Source organism: Schistocerca gregaria, chromosome 4, assembly GCF_023897955.1.
Source record: "Schistocerca gregaria isolate iqSchGreg1 chromosome 4, iqSchGreg1.2, whole genome shotgun sequence".
NCBI classification, from domain to species: Eukaryota; Metazoa; Arthropoda; class Insecta; order Orthoptera; family Acrididae; genus Schistocerca; species Schistocerca gregaria.
The window spans coordinates 419,639,457-419,659,600 of record NC_064923.1 but is presented as its reverse complement, the minus strand read 5'-3'; the positions used below and the strand labels follow the sequence as shown (position 1 = coordinate 419,659,600).

Genomic DNA, 20,144 nt, shown 5'->3' with positions numbered 1-20,144 from the left:
CAGCCCAGAAATTAATACTGTTGTTTGTTTACAGCAGGTCTTGAAAGATACAGCTTTTTTTCTAAAGATCTAACTCAAAACGATGCCTCTATCACTTTGTTCACCTTTTGGTAATCACTTATATTCATAAAAGACTGTTTACTATTTGTCTGTAGAATTTCATGTTGACTACACTTCCACCATTGATAAATGTTGGGAAAGTCAACCAAAATCAATTGTTTGGGTTTTCCAAAATGAACCAAAATCAACAAAAGTAGTTCATCCTAGAAGCCCATCCAAGAAAATGATCATTTGTTTCTTTCATTACATTGGACACGTTGCAATAATTGCTTCAGAGTATCAAAGAACAGTTAAGCGCTGAATGGTACAGAACAATATACTTACCACAAGTCACTGATGGAATCATGAGAAACAGCTGAGAATGTTACATCTTTCTTCATCATGATAGCCAACTATCGCATACTGTCAAACGATCCGTTATTTGACACATGACTGAATTAACGTTTCATTGGCCATATTCAGCTGATTAATTGCTTATGACTTCTTTTTGATCCACAACGTCAAACAGAAAGTGGATAAATGATGGCTTTTATCACATTAAAAAAAATGTTAAATCCCTTCCAAGACCATGTTTTTGAGGTACTATAGAATTTGTTCAAACACATGCAAAAGATTATAAATTTTAAAGTTGAATGTTGTAAAGAACAGTAAGATGGCATTTTAAAAGTTTGGGTAAACATATGGCTGTTAAATTTAAAGGGTAAAGAGGTGAATATATGTTGATTTTGCACGCAGCATAACAATGTTCTCCTGAAGCCTCAGTGCTTATCTTGTCAGCCTCCCTGACAGATCCTTCAAGGATGTCAGCCATCATGAAGAATAGTAGTCCTCTAGAACAGTGAATTGCCTGCAAAATACTTACTGGCCAATCAAATAACTGAAAGGTACTCTTTTACAGTCTGGGATAATTCTTTCAGACTGTGAGAATACTCTGAAGGCACACGTATTTGTTTTTTCAGTAGCTTTTGGGCTTGACATGAGAAGTGCACTTATTTCATAAATGCTAATGTCAGTGTGTAATTCCATCTTCACATACCTACTGTACAATGTTAATACTGAAGAGGCCATTGGCGCCTGCTTAAGGAGAAAAGGAAACCTTTCCTGCACCTTGTTCTAGAAATATTTGACATCATCCTGTAGCAGTATTTGCAGTAGCTTGGCTTGGAACTGAAATCCTTCATGATGCTCTGATAAAGGAAACATAGTCCAATGAAATATCTTCTGCCATTAATGTGTTGAGGAATTGCAAAATTTCTTACACCCATTATTTTTACATATCAAGAAGGACTCCAGTCCTATAAGCAAGCTGAAGATTTTTATTTCTTGGGCTCCAAAGAAACATTTTCTCATGACTCTTCAGGCTTTTACAGCCGATTTCATTATAATGCTCTGGGTCTGTCCCAGATCATGTTTTGCAAATCCCACAATATTTCTTCAAAGCAACTGCTTGAAATTATCAGTATTAAGTCCAGAGCCCCTGCTGGGAAATGAACTGTAACCTTTCATGCATGCACCAAGTCACCAGTGCTGCTGCTGCCAAACAGAAAATGGTAGCTTGGTGGATTCTCCATTATTAAATTATTAGATTACCAATAATAGTACCGTCTCCTTTATTCTATGGGTCCCATAGATGAAACTGAGTGTATAATCTTTGTCCTCTTGTACATTGTGTGGTGTCATGTACTGTGGCTATTCTCTGCTATTGTATATTTTTCCACTTGGCTCAGATGTATATGGAGGTAGCGTACATTACACACATCTTATACTGTACAAGTTGTTTGGCCAATATATGTCAATCCACATTCGCAAGGCATCTCATTCCTGAGGGCTAGAACATCTTTGTCATCACCCAACAAGTTCCTCAATTTCACAGGGGTAGAATCCTTAAAAAATTTTGTGTGGTTTACAAAACATGATTTGGTGGCAGACCTCAGAGCCATACATAAAATATCTCAGCATGGGCATTAAATGGCTTCAACGTTCTTCATGCATCATCAAAAAATGACAAGACATTTAGGCCGTAAAAACTATTTGTCCACTTTAAGATTTGCGGCAAGTTATACATCACACATTTGAAAGTGACTGAAACACTACACAGATTAGATTACATGACACTTATTTCATAGACACCATTAGGTGCACTATGAAAGTAGTCTTACTACACTCAACCTCATCAATCTTAACAACCAGTTTGCACATCAACAGAGGAGAAATACTCCCTACTTTCATACCAAGCTGTCGTTCATTCATGGTTCTGGGTAGATCCTTTTTGGAGATTTTGTTCCACAGGCACAGACATTCCATACATTATCTTTCATTATGGTGTATACCACTAGCCAGAATCATATATGCTCTGTTGGTTGTATGATGCTATAAATAGCATAAAATTCATTGTCTCTCATATTAGCTATTGCTCATCTTGGAATTTTGTAGATTGCTACCATGACAGGTAGCATACCTTGTGGAACTAGCATTCCTGTAAGAAAGGATGTGACGGTAGTAAAGCTGTGAGGACGAGTTGTGAGTCATGCTTGGGTAACTTACTTCGTAAAGCACTTTTCCATGAAAGGTAAAGGTCCTGGGTTTGAATCCAGGCATGGTATGCAGTATTAATGTGGCAACAAGTTTCAAATCAGTGTACACTCCATTGCAGAGTGAAAAATTCATTCTGTGACCTGTAAATACATTATGGATGAATTCATCTACTCATTAAGTCTTGTGATCTGCCCTACAAAAGAGTAGATATTCAAACTGAATGAATCTGCTCATTAAATATTCTTTTTAATTTTTTTTTCTCTGAGCTGTTGGCAAAAAGTTCATTCTATGCTGACAAACAGTTTAATTATTCTTAACTTTTGAGGAACTGACATTTAAGCTGTCAAAAATGTTCTCATTTAATGTAGCAAACTATTACCAAATAGCTTTGGCATACCTCTTTCAGTTGAGAAAAAAAATCTCTGCTTGAGTGTAGACCACATGTTGAGTTTCTATGTGTCTGTGATCAGAAATGTAAGGTCTTTGATGTAAAATCAGATTAATCATGTGTTTTTCCCCAGTAGCCATGCTACTGTTGAAGAGCAAGAATGTAGATTTCTAAGTGAGACAACAATTGGCAACTTGCTATAAATGTTGAGAAATGGAAAATTGTGCACTTTACCAAAATGTTAACTGTGGTCTCCTATTACTATAACATCAGCAAGTCACAACTGGACTCTGTCAATTCCTCATCAAATAGACTACTAAGGAAATGAAATCAGTCTACAAAGGAAATTGCATACAAAACACTAATGTGACCCATCCTAGAATATTCCTCAAGTGTTTGGGACTTGTACTAAATAGGACTTAAAGTGAATGTCGAATATATACAGTGAAGGGCAGCACAAATGATCACAGGTTTGTTTGACCCATGGGAGACTCTCACAGAGATGCTGAAGAAACTGAACTGATGGACACTTGAAGTTAGATGCAAACAATCCTGAGGAACTGTACTTATAAAGTTCTAAAAACTAGCATTGAATTAAGAGTATGGTGAATCTAAGAATATTTTACAATCCCATACGTATTGCTCCTGTAGGGATGATAAGATCAAGCTAATTTCAGCGTGCACAGGGGCATTTAAACAATCATTCTTCTTGCACTCCATACATGTATGGAATGGGAAGAAGTCATAACAACTGATACATCAGTAAATGCCCTCTGCTGTGCACTTCCAAGTGGTTTACACGGTGTTGACATAAATGTTGATGTAGTTATTGGAGTATTAAGGAAATGTTTGCTCACCACTTAATACTGTAACTGCTGTTTTAATTAGTGTTTCAAAACTATTAGTAACTATTACTTCAAAATGAACATACAAATTTAAAAAAAAAATATTTGTATTACAGTTCAAGCTAATGTTGTCAGAAGATGGAAGTGGAAGAGGAGCAGCTCTAGTTGCTGCTGTTGCCAGTCGGGGAGACTAACAGCAGTCAGAATTAAACACTTTGTTTTTAGCAGATTAGCTTAAATCTGTCTTTTCTCTTGTAGAAAAATTATTTGCCTTAATGTTTTGTGGCCTGGGTTTTTCACCAGCAGATATTGTAAACAATGAGACCACCACATCTCTTTGTATTAAACAAATGAAATATGTTGAATTCAACGGTATCTTTGTGTAAAGATCTGTATCTAGATAAGGATGTAAAGGAAAAATGAAAACTCACTGCATAAACTGCCTGTAAGTACATTCATTATGGATGTTTCTTTGCGTTGCTGTGTGAGAGTGCTTTAACAGGTTTACCAGTTCAGCTAAGTGGCATATCATAAGAAAAATATGCTTATTCTCACAGGTGCAACAGATTATATATGTGGCTGGCATACTTGTTGGAACTTACGTCAGGAACTCCTACATAGACGCTTTAGGGCCAGTTTAGTACAAAATTAACATTATGTTACAACAGATTAAATTATAAATTAGTCCAAAAAAGCAAACAATAATAGTTCATGATTGAAATTGATACAATTCCAACTATGACTACTTAGTTGTGTGTGTGCATTGCATTTATGTTCCAAGCACAATGCGTGAGATCTCTCTCTCTCTCTCTCTCTCTCTCTCTCTCTCTCTCTCTCTCTCTCTCTCCCCCCTCCCCCCCCCCCTCCCCCCCACTCTCTCTTTCTCATACAGAAATGTGTACCAGCTCATATAGTGCAAATAACAAGCCCAACATTCTAGTCATGTCGTAATCAAAACACATGGCAGTCACTATACAAACACAACTTTACATTGGCCTGATAAGCAATTACATGTGACCAGTGAACAATATCTGTGGCTACCCTCGCCAGAGATAGACAGTGCTTCCACATGTACCTGCAGTAGGATTACTAAACAAGGCAAATCACATTATTATGATAACTTGCTAATATCCACAGGAACTGTCACTTGCAACTCCAAGACAAGCTATACATGACAGATCATAACTGAATGTACTGCCATACTGTAGGTAGTGCTTTCCAGGAATCCTTACAGGGTGTGTGGCATATAATTCACACAGTGAATGGAATGGTCAGTGTGGTCAAATAGATGTTAAGTTGAGTTAAAATAGTGAAAGCTAAGGCCTAGAAAAATGCACGTCTTATCTTTCACTGAAGATAGATTTGTGAGCAAACACTCAAGAATGCCTGTATCACTATTCCTTATGGAATAATGGCCCTTAGACTGACATTAAATAGTTTTACAGGCCATATCATGGGCCCAACCATGATGTATTGTTCCAGCAATTGTTGCAATGTTTTTGTTTTCCAGTATTTTTCAACTAGATATACTGAAGAAAAGAGAAAATATAAAAATGCCTTACATGAAGCACAGAAAGAAGAATACAGATGTCCAAAAAATAAGATCATCAGGAAGTGCAAAATGGCAAAATAAGAATGATTAGATCAGAAATGTAAGGCTGTAGATGAATAGATGTAGGACTACAGGAAAGATAGATGGCATCAAAGGAAAGAGAAGTGCCTTTCTGAATATTAAGAGCTCAGATGGTAAGCCAGTATTAAGCAAAGAGGAGAAGGCTGAAAGGTGGTAGGGTTATATAGAGAATTTGTACAAAGGGAATCAGACTTGAAGGTAGGAACAGTATTATACAAATAAAGGAGAAAATAGATGAAGGTGAGATAGGAAATATGGCATTGTGAGAAAAATTTCACAGAGCACTCAAAGATGTAAGTTGAAACAAGGTGGTATTCTTAAAATTTTTGAAATGCTTGGGAAAGCCACTATTCCAACTGGTGTGTAAGACTTGTGAGACAGCTAAAATTACCTCAGACTTCACAAAGAATGTAACCGTTTCCATTCCAAAGATGGCAGGTGCAGACAGGTATGAATATTATTGAAATATCAGTTTAATAAGTCATGATTGCACAATAATGATTCAAATTATTTACAGAAGAATGGAAAAATTTGTAGAAGCTAACCTCAGGAAAGAACAGTTAGGGTTCAGGAGAAAAGTAGAAATCTGCAAGACAATACTGACTCTACAACTTAGGTTAGTATATAGGCTGAAGGAAGACAGACTTAACATTTATAGCTTTTGTACAGGGTGGTGCAGTTGAAAGTAACCCACCTCCCCTTTGAATGCAAATGCAATATTTTGACTTCTTAAATGGAGTAAATAGCTACAATATTGGACAGCTTTATGTGATAATTGATTGTTAGCATTCTTCTGTCAGAATTTCAGTTTATTTCTTCAGTAAAGTTAGATGTTATTCTTTTCTGTCTGCAAAATTATGTTCTCAGTAGCGAAAGACTTGAAATTGTAGAAGCAGGTATGGAAACAGGTTTGATTAAGGAAGTTGATGAAATTTTTGGGCTCAAGTATCTGGATAAAGAACAACCAGCAAAGAGACCAGTACAAGGACTGTATAGAAATTGGCGCACCTACAGATATGTGCAAAATGTAAAATGACAAAGAATTCCTTTAGTTCACATACTAGAAGTTATTGCAGACATTCATCAAAGAATTATTCAGAGGCCAAAGAAGTCTATATATGTAAACTGGCCCAACAGACACACTTAAGCAGGAGGAGTTGCCAGCAGATATTGAAAAGTCGTAACTGGAAGCCATATTGTGTGACAGTTGTGTACCACTTGTAGGAGGATGAAGAAATGTGTGAATTACGGCATGTGGCTTATGAATAACATCAACGATGGTATGTTAAACACTTTACATGAGTGATGAAGCATGGCTTCATCTTTCTGGTCATGTGGATTCACGGAACACAAGGGACTGGGTAATGGAAAACTAACGCTGTGTTTCAGCAACCATTCCATGATAAAAAACCACATCTGATGTGGTATAACAGGAACGCACATCGCTGGACTGATATTTTTTGACACTACCTCCAACATAGTTCCATACATGGAAATTTTAGATACATTTTGTGCTCAACTCATTAAATATGAAAGACAGCACTACTACTTCTGACAAGATGGGGCAACATGCCATAAGTCTAAGATATCCTTGGAATGAGTTGTAATGGTATGTCCTCCTGTAGCATTACTTTTCCTCAACGGACAGGTCAGTATTATCTCAGTTGCTTTTCTGAAATCTTTCGTACAATTTTATACACAGTATATACATATAAAACAGATTCAGTGACTTACCAAACAAGAAAGCACTGGTAGATAGACACAATAAAAAAAACATACAAACACACACACAAATTTCAAGCTTTTTCGACCCAAGGTTGCTTCATCTGGAAAGAGGGAAGCAGAGGGAAAGACGAAAGGATGTGGGTTTTACGGGAGAGGGTAAGGAGTCATTCCAAACCCTGGAGCAGAAAGACTTACTTTAGGGGGAAAAAGGACCTGTATACCCTCGCACATACACACATATCCATTCGAACATATACAAGCACAGGTAGACATATGTAAGAGCAAAGATGTTGGGCAGAGACATTAGTCGAGGCAGAAGTACAGAGGCAAAGATGTTGTTGAATGACAAGTGATGTACAAGGGGCGGCAACTTGAAATTAGCGGAGGTTGAGGACTGGTGGGTAACGAGAAGAGAGAATATATTGATGGGCAAGTTCCCATCTCCGGAATTCTGATAGCTTGGTGTCAGTGGGAAATATCCAGATAACCCGGATGGTGTAAAACTGTGCCAAGATTTGCTGGCCATGCCTTCTGGGTTACAGGACTGGAGTGGTGGTGGGATGGTGCATGGGACAGGTTTTTACACCAGGGGCAGTTACAAGGGTAGGAGCTAGAGGGTAGGGAAGGTGGTTTGGGGATTTCATAGGGATGAACCAAGAGATTACGAAGGTTAGGTGGATGGCGGAAAGACACTCTTGGTGGAGTGGGGCGGATTTCATGAAGGATGGATCTCATTTCAGGGCAAACTTCGTATGTAGTGTTGAGTATATACAGGCAGAATAAAATTGTATGGCAGATTACGGTAAAAAGAGAAGGTGAATACAAAGTTAAACTACTTGTACAAACAAAAAGAGAAAGTAAGATGACAGAAAAGATTCTAAAATGTAATAGTGACAATAAAAACGTAATTGTTGGGTTCAAATTAATGATATGAATATAACAGAAAGAAACATTCCACGTGGGTGAATCAGTAGTATGTGGCTAAAGGTCTGTGTCAGCTTTCAGACAACACTACATACAAAGTTTGCCAAGGTAATCCCATTCCTGATGTCAAGGCGGAGCTTCAAGGAATCCTCAGAACCTTAGGCCCCCTACAAAACCTTTCACCTGACTCCATCAAACTCCTGACCCCACCGACACCTCGCACTCCTACCTTCTACCTACTTCCTAAAATTCACAAACCCAAACATCCTGGCTGCCCCATTGTAGCTGGTTACCAAGCCCCCACAGAACGTATCTCTGCCTACATAGATCAACACCTTCAACCCATTACATGCAGTCTACCATCCTTCATCAAAGACACCAACCATTTTCTCGATTGCCTGGAATCCTTTTCCAATCTGGTACCCTTGGAAACCATCCTTGTAACCATTGATGCCACTTCCTTATACAAAAATATCCCACATGTCCAGGGCCTCACTGCAATGGAGCACTTCCTTTCACGCCAATCATCTGCCACCCTACCTAAAACCTCTTTCCGCATTACCAGACTCAGCTCCACCCTAACTCACAACTTCTTCCCTTTTGAAGGGCAGACATATCAACAATTACAAGAAACAGCCATGGGTACCAGGATGGCCCCCTCGTATGCCAACATATTTATGGGTCACTTAGAAGAAGGATTCTTGGTTACCCAAGCTTGCCAACCCAAAGTTTGGTACAGATTTATTGATGACATCTTCATGATCTAGATTCACAGTGAAGAAGAACTCCAGAATTTCCTCTTCAACCTCAACTCCTTTGGTTCCATCAGATTCACCTGGTCCTACTCCAAATCCCATGCCACTTTCCTCAACATTGATTTCCATCCGTCCACATCAAACCCACCAACAAGCAACAGTACCTCCATTATGACAGCTGCCACCCATTCCATATCAAGTGGTCCCTTCCCTACAGCTTAGGTCTTTGTGGTAAACGAATCTGCTCCAGTCCTGAATCCCTGAACCATTACACCAATAACCTGAAAACAGCTTTCGCATCCCGCAACTACCCTCCCAACCTGGTACAGAAGCAAATAACCAGAGCCACTTCTCATCCCCTCAAACCCAGAACCTCCCACAGAAGAACCCCAAAAGTGCCCCACTTGTGACAGGATACTTTCTGGGACTGGATCTGACTCTGAATGTGGCTCTCCAGCAGGGATACAACTTCCTCAAATACTGCCCTGAAATGAGATCCATCCTTCATGAAATCCTCCCCACTCCACCAAGATTGTCTTTCCGCCATCCACCTAACCTTCGTAATCTCTTGGTTCATCCCTATGAAATCCCCAAACCACCTTCCCTACCCTCTGGCTCCTACCCTTGTAACCACCCCTGGTGTAAAACCTGTCCCGTGCACCCTCCCACTACCACCTACTCCAGTCCTGTAACCCAGAAGGTGTACATGATCAAAGGCAGAGCCACGTGTGAAAGCACCCACGTGATTTACCAACTGACCTGCCTACACTGTGAAGCCTTCTATGTGGGAATGACTAGCAACAAACTGTCCATTCTCATGAACGGACACAGGCAGACAGTGTTTGTTGGTAATGAGGATCACCCTGTGGCTAAACATGCCTTGGTTGATGGCCAGCACATCTTGGCACAGTTTTACACCGTCCGGGTTATCTGGATACTCCCCACTGGCACCAAGCTATCGGAATTCTGGAAATGGGAACTTGCCCTTCAATATATTCTCTCTTCCCGTTACCCACCAGTCCTCAACCTCCACTAATTTCAAGTTGCCGCCCCTTGTATATCACTTGTCATTCAACAACATCTTTGCCTCTGTACTTCCGCTTCAACTAACAACTCTGCCCAACCTCTTTGCCTTTACATATGTCTGCCTGTGTCTGTATATGTGCGGATGTATGTGTGTGTGTGTGTGTGTGTGTGTGTGTGTGTGTGTGTGTGTGTGTGTGTGTGTGTGTGCGAGTGTATACCTGTCCTTTTTTCCCCTAAGGTAAGTATTTCTGCTCCAGGGTTTGGAATGACTCCTTACCCTCTCCCGTAAAACCCACATCCTTTCGTTTTTCCCTCTCCTTCCCTCTTTCCTGATGAAGCAACCTTGGGTTGCGGAAGCTTGAAATTTGTGTGTGTGTTTGTGTGTTTTTTGTTGTGTGTATCTACCAGCGCTTTCTCGTTTGGTAAGTCACAGCATCTGTTTTATGTATGTATTTTTCTCACGTGGAATGTTTCATTCTATCATATTTATACACAGTATGTTATATTTCGTGGTAAAATTTATGAAAAGAAATTACTTTATAAAATAGTTTAGTTTAGATGTTATAATTGATAAGTTCTAGTTCTGAATGTATAGGTAAAATTATCTTTTTAGAAACATTTAAGATTATTAATTATTTGCACGCTTAAAATTTCTATTATTAATTACACAATGTTTATTTCTGGATTCATTTGTGAAATAATAATTGAAATTAATAACATAATGAAATCTAGTAGGAATTCATTTGTTAAGAAAAATTGTAAATGCTTTGGAATTTTGTTATTTCCGCTTATTTGCACAGAGTGTGAGTAGTTGTAAGCTTGCTTCTGATGTGATTGGATGTCTTTTTGTATAATAGATGCAAAAAATGTAATTTCAGCTTTGTTAATGTGAAATATCAAAAAACTGTATTATATACTAAAATAACAGAAAATATATTTACATAAAAAATTCTGCAACAACAATATTCCAGTTTATTTAGTTGAAACCAACTGTGAGGACCTGATGTTAGATTTTCAGCTTCATGAATCAGTGCTAGACAAGAAGAACCTAACTAAACTTGAAAGTTTATACTAGTCTTCGCTCCTCTTAACTCATCATAAAAGACTGCTTATTGATTACTTGGACTGGGCAGTGTTTAATGTGGACAATAGATGGAAGAAGGATGGAGGAGGGAGGTTACAAGTGGAGGTTTGTCTGGGGTTCTTTGACTAATAATGAAGGTTTGTCCATTGTAGAAATTGTTTTATCTTGTTGATTTTTGAAATTTATGGATGAATAAACTTTTGATAAAAACAGAAGGCTCTCCAACAAAGTATCTTTATACCAACAGTGACGATGCACTACCAATAATGATGGACCAGATATAATGAAAGTGAGGAGGACTTTACAACTACAATCATGGACATCAAAAAGGAAAGATGAGTACAAACTAATTGTGAAGTTAATGTATCTGTGGACTTGTATGCATGTTAACAAAATGAATAGCATCAAAAGCAAAAGTGAGGTATAAATTGAAGCTGCAGGATAAAGTCAGGACATGTTTGAGCCAAGTAAAATCGTAGAGAGTAAAGAAACAGTAAAGACTGATGTTTTGCAGTTAATTTTGGCAAAACTAGAGAAAATAAGAACACATAATGATAGCAAATTTAACGTGAATAATAAAAGGCTAAATGATTAGCAAACTTCACTACAAGGACAATTAAATGACTTGAAAACTGAAAACAATAGCAAAATGGACAGGGTACAAGATCAGATAGGTCAACTTAGTAATTAGTTTCAGAGTTAATAAATGGGTTGTCAGAGGGGTTAAAAAGTGTGAATGAAAAAGTTGGTGTTTTATAAAATAAATTTATTGTTTTAGAAAATTAGTTTGTAGGTGAGTCAGTGAAGCAATTAAAGAATGTTGATGACATCAGAGTGGAACAGAAGGCCATAGCAGAAAAACTGAGTGAGTTGGGAGCTGCTACCCATGAAAATGTCACCAAATTAAACCATCCTGAGAAAATGGATGAGCTGTTACATAAATTTTATCATGCAAAATTCGTGAGCAGTTTGGACTTGACCACTGGATTTCACCAGATTCCACTTGAAATTAATTGTAGCGAGTATACTGAATTTTTGTATGGAGGTAAGTGTTTTCAATACTGTGGGGAGCAATTTGGGCTAAATGTATCTGTAACTGAATTCACAAGATCTTTGGATTCTGTCTAGAGAAGTGAAATGAGTTCAAAATTAATTTTGCATGTCGATGGCACTTTGGCCACTGAAAAGACTTGGGGAACAACATTTGGATCTGTTAAGAGCTGTGTTTTTAAAATTGGAATCAGGAGGTATGACTTTATAGTTAAGTGTAAATCTGATGTGGAAGAAGTAAATTTTTGGGACATGTTATATCTGAGAATGGAATTGCACATGATAAAGACAAACTTGATGCTATTGCTAATTTTCCTGCTACTTGCAACAAAAAACAGCTTAAATCATTTTTTGGGTTAACTGGATTCTATAGAAAATTTTGTAGCAGCCAAGCTTTGAATGCTTCATGCCTGTGCGAACTTTTGAAGTAGAATACTGTTTGGGATTGAAATGAGGGATGTCAGGATACTTTAGAATGTAATAGAATAGAATATTTTTATTAGCCTTTCAGTATTTTTCATACAATTGGCTTCGCCAAAGTTTACAGAGGGTTTTACTTTCAGTAGGATATTCAAAAAGTTACAGAAAGGGGAGAAAAGGAACTAAAGATCTTTTCTACAGCATTATGTAAAACAATGTGTTTTACAGTAATTAAATACACACACAAGAAAAGAATCACAGTAAATAACTAGCTTATATAATATCAAAACATTTTCTTCATAACTTAGGTAAAACATATATTTTGATGATTAGTTTCTAAGAATTCTTCAGTTGTACAGAATTCATTGTTTTTTAGCCAGGTTTGCAATGTATTCTTATATTTATTTAGTGGTACTGTACGAGCTGAGCATGGTAACTTATTGAAAAATTTTATGCTTAAATACTTATAGTTATTATGGACTACAGCAAGTCTTGTGGAAGGCAAGTCCAGCAGGTTACTGTTTCTTGTACTGTGTGCATGCACATCACATCTCATGTTCATTTTTTTCAGATTTTCTCTGGCATATATTAGACAGTTATATATGTACATGCTTGGCACTGTCATTACGCCAAGGGATTTAAAATAATTTCTGCAGGACTCTCTGGGTGCTAACCCCTCCATGCACCTGATTGCTTTCTTCTGCCATCTGAAAATACATTCAGCCCCTGGGGAGTTACCCCAAAGCAATATTCCATATTACAGTTGGGAATGAAAAATAGCATAGTACGAGTGGAGTAGCAATTGCTTGCTCACACTGTTTCTTAATTTATACAATAAGAAAAGTACTCGTGCTAGTTTACTACGTAGATAATTGGTGTGTCCTTCCCATGAGAGCTTTTGGTATATGATTAGCCCAAGTAATTTCACTGTTTTGTTTTCATTTTTAGTTACTTTGAGATTAAATATTATTTCTTCTGTTTTTGTTTGATTTATGCCCAGCTGGTTAGCCAACCACCAGTAATTAGCCATTTGCATCATTACTCTATTTTTGTCCAGTAAGTTCTCTCCTGTACTTATTAATGTCATATCGTCAGCATATAGTATGTTCTTAAATGGTATGTATTTTGAGAAGTCATTAACATAGACAATGAACAGAAAAGGTCCAAGAACAGAGCCTTGGGGTATTTCTCTTTCTATAGGGAGTATTTCTGACCTCTGCCTATTTGCATATACAAGTTGTAACCTATTGCTTAGATAAGATCTGAATAGTTGGAGTGTGTCATCTTCAATGCCATAGTATTTTAACTTTTTGATGAGCATGTCATGTGACACCGAGTCAAAAGCTTTACTTAGGTCAATAAGTGTTCCAGACATTGATACCCTTTTTTCATACCCTTCATAAACATTGCTTACCAAAGCTTCTACTGCTTTACAGTTGATAGGTGTGACCTGAAGCCAAACTGTTGCTCATTTAAAATATTGTTGGTTTCAAAATACCTGTATATCTGCTTATGCACACAATTTTCTACAAACTTGGATATGATTGGTACTATTGAAATGAGTCTGTAGTTATTTGGGAGGTTTCTTTCACCTTTTTTATACACAGGCAATGTAACTGTGAGCTTAAGACAGTCGAGGAATATTCCTTCATCAAGTACTCTGTTTGATAGTGAGAGAAGTGGCATTTCAATTTCTTTTGCTATACGTTTAATGATGGGATTACTGAGTCCATAATAATCTTCTGTTTTGGAATTACTTAATTTGTTTATTGACTTATGAATATCATTTAATGTTATTCGGGTACAGGTGAACTTCTTACTTCTTGTCTGTTTTGCACAAGTGAGCAATGCTTCTGCATCAGAGGCAGAATTGATGGGTGGGGTGGTGACGCTATTTACAAAATATTCATTGAGAATATTTCAGTCAATAGGGATACTCTTTTTTTTTATTGGTATTATTTATTTCCCTTTTAATGACAGTCCAGGCAGCTTTACAATTATTTTTAGAATTTAAAATATATTCCAGAATGAGATTTTCACTCTGCAGCGGAGTGTGCGCTGATATGAAACTTCCTGGCAGATTAAAACTGTGTGCCCGACCGAGACTCGAACTCGGGACCTTTGCCTTTCGCGGGCAAGTGCTCTACCAACTGAGCTACCGAAGCACGACTCACGCCCGGTACTCACAGCTTTACTTCTGCCAGTATCCGTCTCCTACCTTCCAAACTTTACAGAAGCTCTTCTGCAAACCAGAAGAGCTTCTGTAAAGTTTGGAAGGTAGGAGACGGATACTGGCAGAAGTAAAGCTGTGAGTACCGGGCGTGAGTCGTGCTTCGGTAGCTCAGTTGGTAGAGCACTTGCCCGCGAAAGGCAAAGGTCCCGAGTTCGAGTCTCGGTCGGGCACACAGTTTTAATCTGCCAGGAAATTTAAAATATATTCATCATTTGCACAGCACTTAGCATTTTTTATTTCTAATCTGTAAAGGTGTCTCATTTTAGTGTAATTTTCCTTGTCCCTATCACTGTTATGAGATTTGTCTTTCATAGTCATCAGTAGTATTCTGAGTTTGTTAAGTTGTGGGGTGTACCATTTGTTAGTATTTTGTTGCTTATGAGTAATATTACTCTGGTACCTTTTCTACTATATGCTTGATCTCTGTCAGGAAAATGGAAAAACATTTATTAATCGTTTTCTTGTTATCCATTACATGAGTCCAATCCATTTCTTTTAACTGGTTTATCATTTTGTTTACATTGGATTCACCTAGAATTCTATGTGTCACTTCTCTCTCTGTAGAACTGAAGGCTAACTTTTCTATTTGAAGCCATAGCCCTGCATGATCTGATATTCCTAATTCTATTACATCACATTGTATGGAGTCTCTTTGTACATTGCTAATTATGTTATTAAGGCATGTTTTCAGTCTAGTGGGTTTTTCATTGAGACAGTAATAGTTTAATGACTTCAGAGTGTTAATCATATGAATTACATTTTTCTCTCTTTGCCCTTATATCTATGTTAATATCACCTACAATTACAATTCTATGCTGTTTATATTTTAACAACAACAATATTAAAGTATTAATTTTTTCTATAAATAATATCTCATCAGAGCCTGATACTTTTTCTGCAGTAGCTTGTAACTAACGAATCAATGAGTTCAAAGGGCAGTTGGGTCAAAGTCAGATATTGCTCAGACTGATTTATCTCTTCCTTTTTATATTATGACAGACAGTAGTGATGTTGGGTTGTGTGCTCATTTATTTCGGGGGGTTGAAGTTGAAGGTGTTATTGAACATAGATCACTTGCATTTGCTAGCAGAGTATTGCAGAAGCATGAAAAGACATACACTGTAGCTGAGAAAGAACTTTCAGCTGTACACTGGGCATTTAACAAGTTTAAAAATTATTTATTACCTCACAAAGTTATCATCTATACTGATCACAAAGTGTTATGTTATCTTCAGGAGTGCAAGCTGTACCAGAACAGAATTACTCATTGGGACATGATTTTATAGCAGTTCAGTTACGAAATCAGATACATTAAGGGCACAGGCAATGTAGTTGTTGATGCTTTGTCTAGGCTACCTTTAGGAATGAATCATCTAATAACTTCAGAGAAGGAGAGAAAGAGTTTAAAATTATGTACTTGACAGGTGTGAAAGAGGAAAAAGAGATCTTGAAAATTGGCACAAAGACATCCACAGGTATCAAAATCGTGATCAAAATTGGAAAATGGTTAACAGTATGTTAGTTAAGAAAGGAGGAGAAAAGACTGAACAATGTTATAAGGTACACAAGGCTATTTTATTCAGGAGACATAAGACTGACTCAGATGATTGGAAACTATGTTGGCCAGAACAATGTATTGATACTTTAATCACTTATATGTTGATCATTGAGGATCAACCAAATGTACACAAAAGTTTCAGGAAAATATCTGTTTTTATGACATGAGAAGGGGAGTCAAGAAGATGAGTGCCATCTGTAACAGATGTCAAAGAGTGAAGGTAAGTAACCAAACAAATAGAGGTCAAATGCAAAACATACTGCCTAACAGTAACCTAGACCTCATGTCTGTTGACATCTATGGATCTTTGCCTTAGTCTTTGAATGGATTTTGTTATGTTTTTGTGGTGGCTGATGTATTTTCAAAGTTCACAAGACTATTTCCTCTTAAGAAATTTTCATCAGGTGGGTATTCCTAATACAACTTTATCTGACACTAGTTCTCAATTTACTTCACAAGCTTGGAAAGACTTTGTTGATTGTGAAAAAATAAGGCATATTCTAACCTCTGTGTACCATCCATCAAGTAACCTTGCAGAAAGATATATGTGAGAGAGATTGAAAACTGTTTAGAACATATTGTAGTAAGAATCATACCAGTTGAATGGATTATGTCAGTGATTTTGAGGATATTATGAACGGCTTACAACATTCTGCAATAGGTTTTTCTCCATTTGAAATCATGTTTAATCACAGACCAGCTAACTTTATTTCTGAGAATGCTGAGTTTCCACCATGTGAAATTCATTCACCACAAGAGAGAGAAGAGCGTGTCACAGAGATGGTGAAAAAGCAGGGCGATAGGAGAAAGCAAGGACATGATGGTGAAGGCAGATTTTCTATGTTTGAGGTGGGAGATATTTTGTTGGTGAAAGCCAAAGAGAAATCTTAAGTGTTGACATCTGAGGTAAAGAAATTCTTCAATATTTATATAGGACCTAATGCATACAAACTTGTGTATCCTAAATCTAAGAAGATGTTTGGATTGTGCAATATCACTGGACTAAAAGCTTGTAGATGTGATCCATAAGTTGTTTTTTTTTTTTTTTTCTTTCTCGTTTGTCAGGAATGTAGTATGTAAGATGATGTGATTTAAGTTCTGTTTTGTCTATTAACTGAGTTGAAGTCTAGGCCACACAATATTTGCAAGTTCATAAAGCTATATAATTCTGTTATGTAATAGGTTTGTGCTTTAGATTTTGATACATATATGTAATGTTACTAAATGGGTAGATTATTTCACAATTTTGAAATGTGATAATGTCATCAAATATCTAATGATAGATTTCTGATTTTACAATGCCATTAGCATTAACTGTTGTTAATATTCTTGTGTACTCTGCAGAAAGTGATTTAATTTAACCATCAGGAGCTCTTTTGGGTACAGTCATGGATGTTGTGGTAAATTGAGTGAAGACTTGTTTTATTCATGTGTACTGTAAATATTAGGAATAGTATCTTGAAATTTCATATATGCAAACCAAACACATATGTGTGTTTAGCACAGAATTCTTATGTCAGTACTTCATGGCCTATGGCCCATACCTCATTTTGTAGGCACTTGTCGGATGCTGCATCAGTGCAGTCCAACTTGTCTTGCTTGCTTACGTAATTTCTTTTACTCAGACACTTTTCAATCCACTCTGACGTAAACCCTGAATACTTATTTTTTTCAATATAGATAGGCAAAACATGTGCCATGCGACGTGAGGGAGATATTGCACAGCATACTTAATACATATGACAATATTTCAGGATATAGGAGTGCTTAATTTCATGGCGATATGTACTAATAAAGGTTTCTCGGGCTTCCAGCTGTGTCAAGTGGTTTAAAATCCACAAGCTTTCGGCTGGGTACTCTTCAGCCATTGTCAAATGGTGACTGTCTTCTGGTTGCTGCTGCTGACCTTATATAGCCGCACTGCCTTCCGTGATGTCACTGATACCCACTTCGGAACCATATCTGGTAATGTTTGCATTGTGCGGCCACTGCGGCCACTTAAACCTTCTGATGGCCAGGTCCCACACTGTGCTTAGCTGCAGGCCACCATCTTTATCAAGCATGTTGTTACAAATGTTTATTCTGATCGCCTCCTTTATTATGCTATCCCAAAAACTGTTAGTCCATGTGATAATAGATGTCTTGCCAAATTCAATACGATGACCTTTTCTATTGGATGCTCTACTATCACTGATTTCTGTGGGTACTGTAGACAAAAACATCTCTCGTGTTCTACACAGCACTGTTCAATGGTACACACAGTCTGTCCGATATAGAACTGTCCCCACCCACATGGTATTTTATATACTCCTGACATTCTGAGGCCTACGTTGTCTTTCACAGGCCTAAAAAGTGTTCGAATTTTTGCTGGAGCCGTGAAGACCAATCGATTTTATGCCTCTTTAGGAGCCGGCTTATCTTTCCTTCTCCTCCTGTAATAACGTGGCATCTTTGGATACTCCTAGTCACTGTGACTGTGTGTATGTGTGTATATGTGTGTGTGTGTGTGTGTGTGTGTGTGTGTGTGTGTGTGTGTACTCAAGGAGAGTGTGCAACTATTGATTGAGGCTAGATGCTTCCTCTAATTATTCTTTACAAATGTTTGAACTTACTGATATATGATTACGAACTTTATTCATTTTATTGTGTTGAAACATTTCTGCTGTGGTTTGGATTCATGGAATGGTCCACACATCATAAGCATAGGATCTAATATTTCTTCATTATTTTCTCTTTTCATGAATCAACATATCCTTACATACTGTGGTTTATGTGGCTGATTGATTTTGTGCTATACTGCTACTTGTGATTGAATATATTCTTCTGGTCAGTAGTGAGATTTTTTGAGTCGGCTCATTTGTCGTACACTTAGGCTCTGAATTTTTTCTTCTCTTTTGATGATTATGAAGGTGTGACTTTGGGTTGGGTTGTTTTGGGGGAGGAGACCAGACAGCGAGGTCTTCGGTCTCATCGGATTAGGGAAGGACGGAGAAGGAAGTCAGCTGTGCCTTTTCAAAGGAACCATCCTGGCATTTGCCTGGATCAATTTATGGAAATCACAGAAAACCTAAATCAGGATGGCTGGATGTGGGATTGAACCGTTGTCCTCCTGAGTGCGAGTCCAGTGAGGTAACCACTGCGCCACCTCTCTCGGTGGTGTGACTTTATAGATGTAAACTTGCAATTTGTATTTCTAGTACTTTACATTGCTTCTGCTCTTATTTCTATAGTTAAGTGTTGTAATGTTGTAGTTTGGACTGTGTGTCATTTGTCTCCGGACAGAATGTTCCACAGATCTCAACATTTGAATGCTATGTCCTCATATATGTATAGATCATGACTTGTACAGTAGACATTTTTCTTATATTTTCTGCAATATGTTAAGGTTCTGGTTTTGGGATCATTGTAATTATGTTCTGTAACACATCAGTCTAAACCTACATGGCACTAAAATTGTACTTGCTTCTTAAGTTTCTGATTTGAAGCAGTGTCTCTGGCATAACTTCATTCTTAATTAACAACCTGTTACTCACACTCATAGAGACCATTCAGTTTTAAGTATATTGGTTAATGAGACCTATAAACTGGTATAATATTCTTGCAATTAATATGATATGTATCAGATACTTCTATACATCTTCAATCTACTTTATGATGGTTAATATGCTTACATTCATGGTATCTACTATGTTTGTAGTAACAGTGTTTCATTTTGGTATTACTGTATGTTCATTTACATTAGGCTATTATGGTAACATTTTTCTATAATATTTTATTATTCATTTTCACATAACATTAACAGCCACTTAAACCACACTCATTGCAATGCTGACGGAGCCTTATACTAGATTAGACCATTCTGTATGAAACTAGATATGTTAGGGAACTTCACCTGAATTTTGTCTGTA

The 20,144-nt window shown here is 37.3% G+C and overlaps 1 protein-coding gene and 2 non-coding genes across 3 annotated transcripts in view; 2 read left to right on the top strand and 1 right to left on the bottom strand.

Annotated features, from left to right (window-relative positions):
- LOC126267035 (hexokinase type 2-like) overlaps positions 1–4,543 on the top strand; it is a 183,867-nt gene extending 179,324 nt beyond the window's left edge. The window contains exon 9 of the mRNA XM_049971821.1: positions 3,945–4,543. Within this exon, the coding sequence (XP_049827778.1) occupies positions 3,945–4,022 (78 nt within the window). The 3' untranslated portion in view covers positions 4,023–4,543. The remainder of the gene's footprint in view (positions 1–3,944) is intronic.
- Positions 4,544–14,536: 9,993 nt separating this feature from the next.
- Trnas-cga (transfer RNA serine (anticodon CGA)) lies at positions 14,537–14,611 on the bottom strand. The gene has a single exon. It is a non-coding gene; the product is annotated as a tRNA-Ser (tRNA).
- A 163-nt stretch (positions 14,612–14,774) lies between these two features.
- On the top strand, positions 14,775–14,849 carry Trnas-cga (transfer RNA serine (anticodon CGA)). Its single transcript has one exon. It is a non-coding gene; the product is annotated as a tRNA-Ser (tRNA).
- Positions 14,850–20,144: the final 5,295 nt, after the last annotated feature.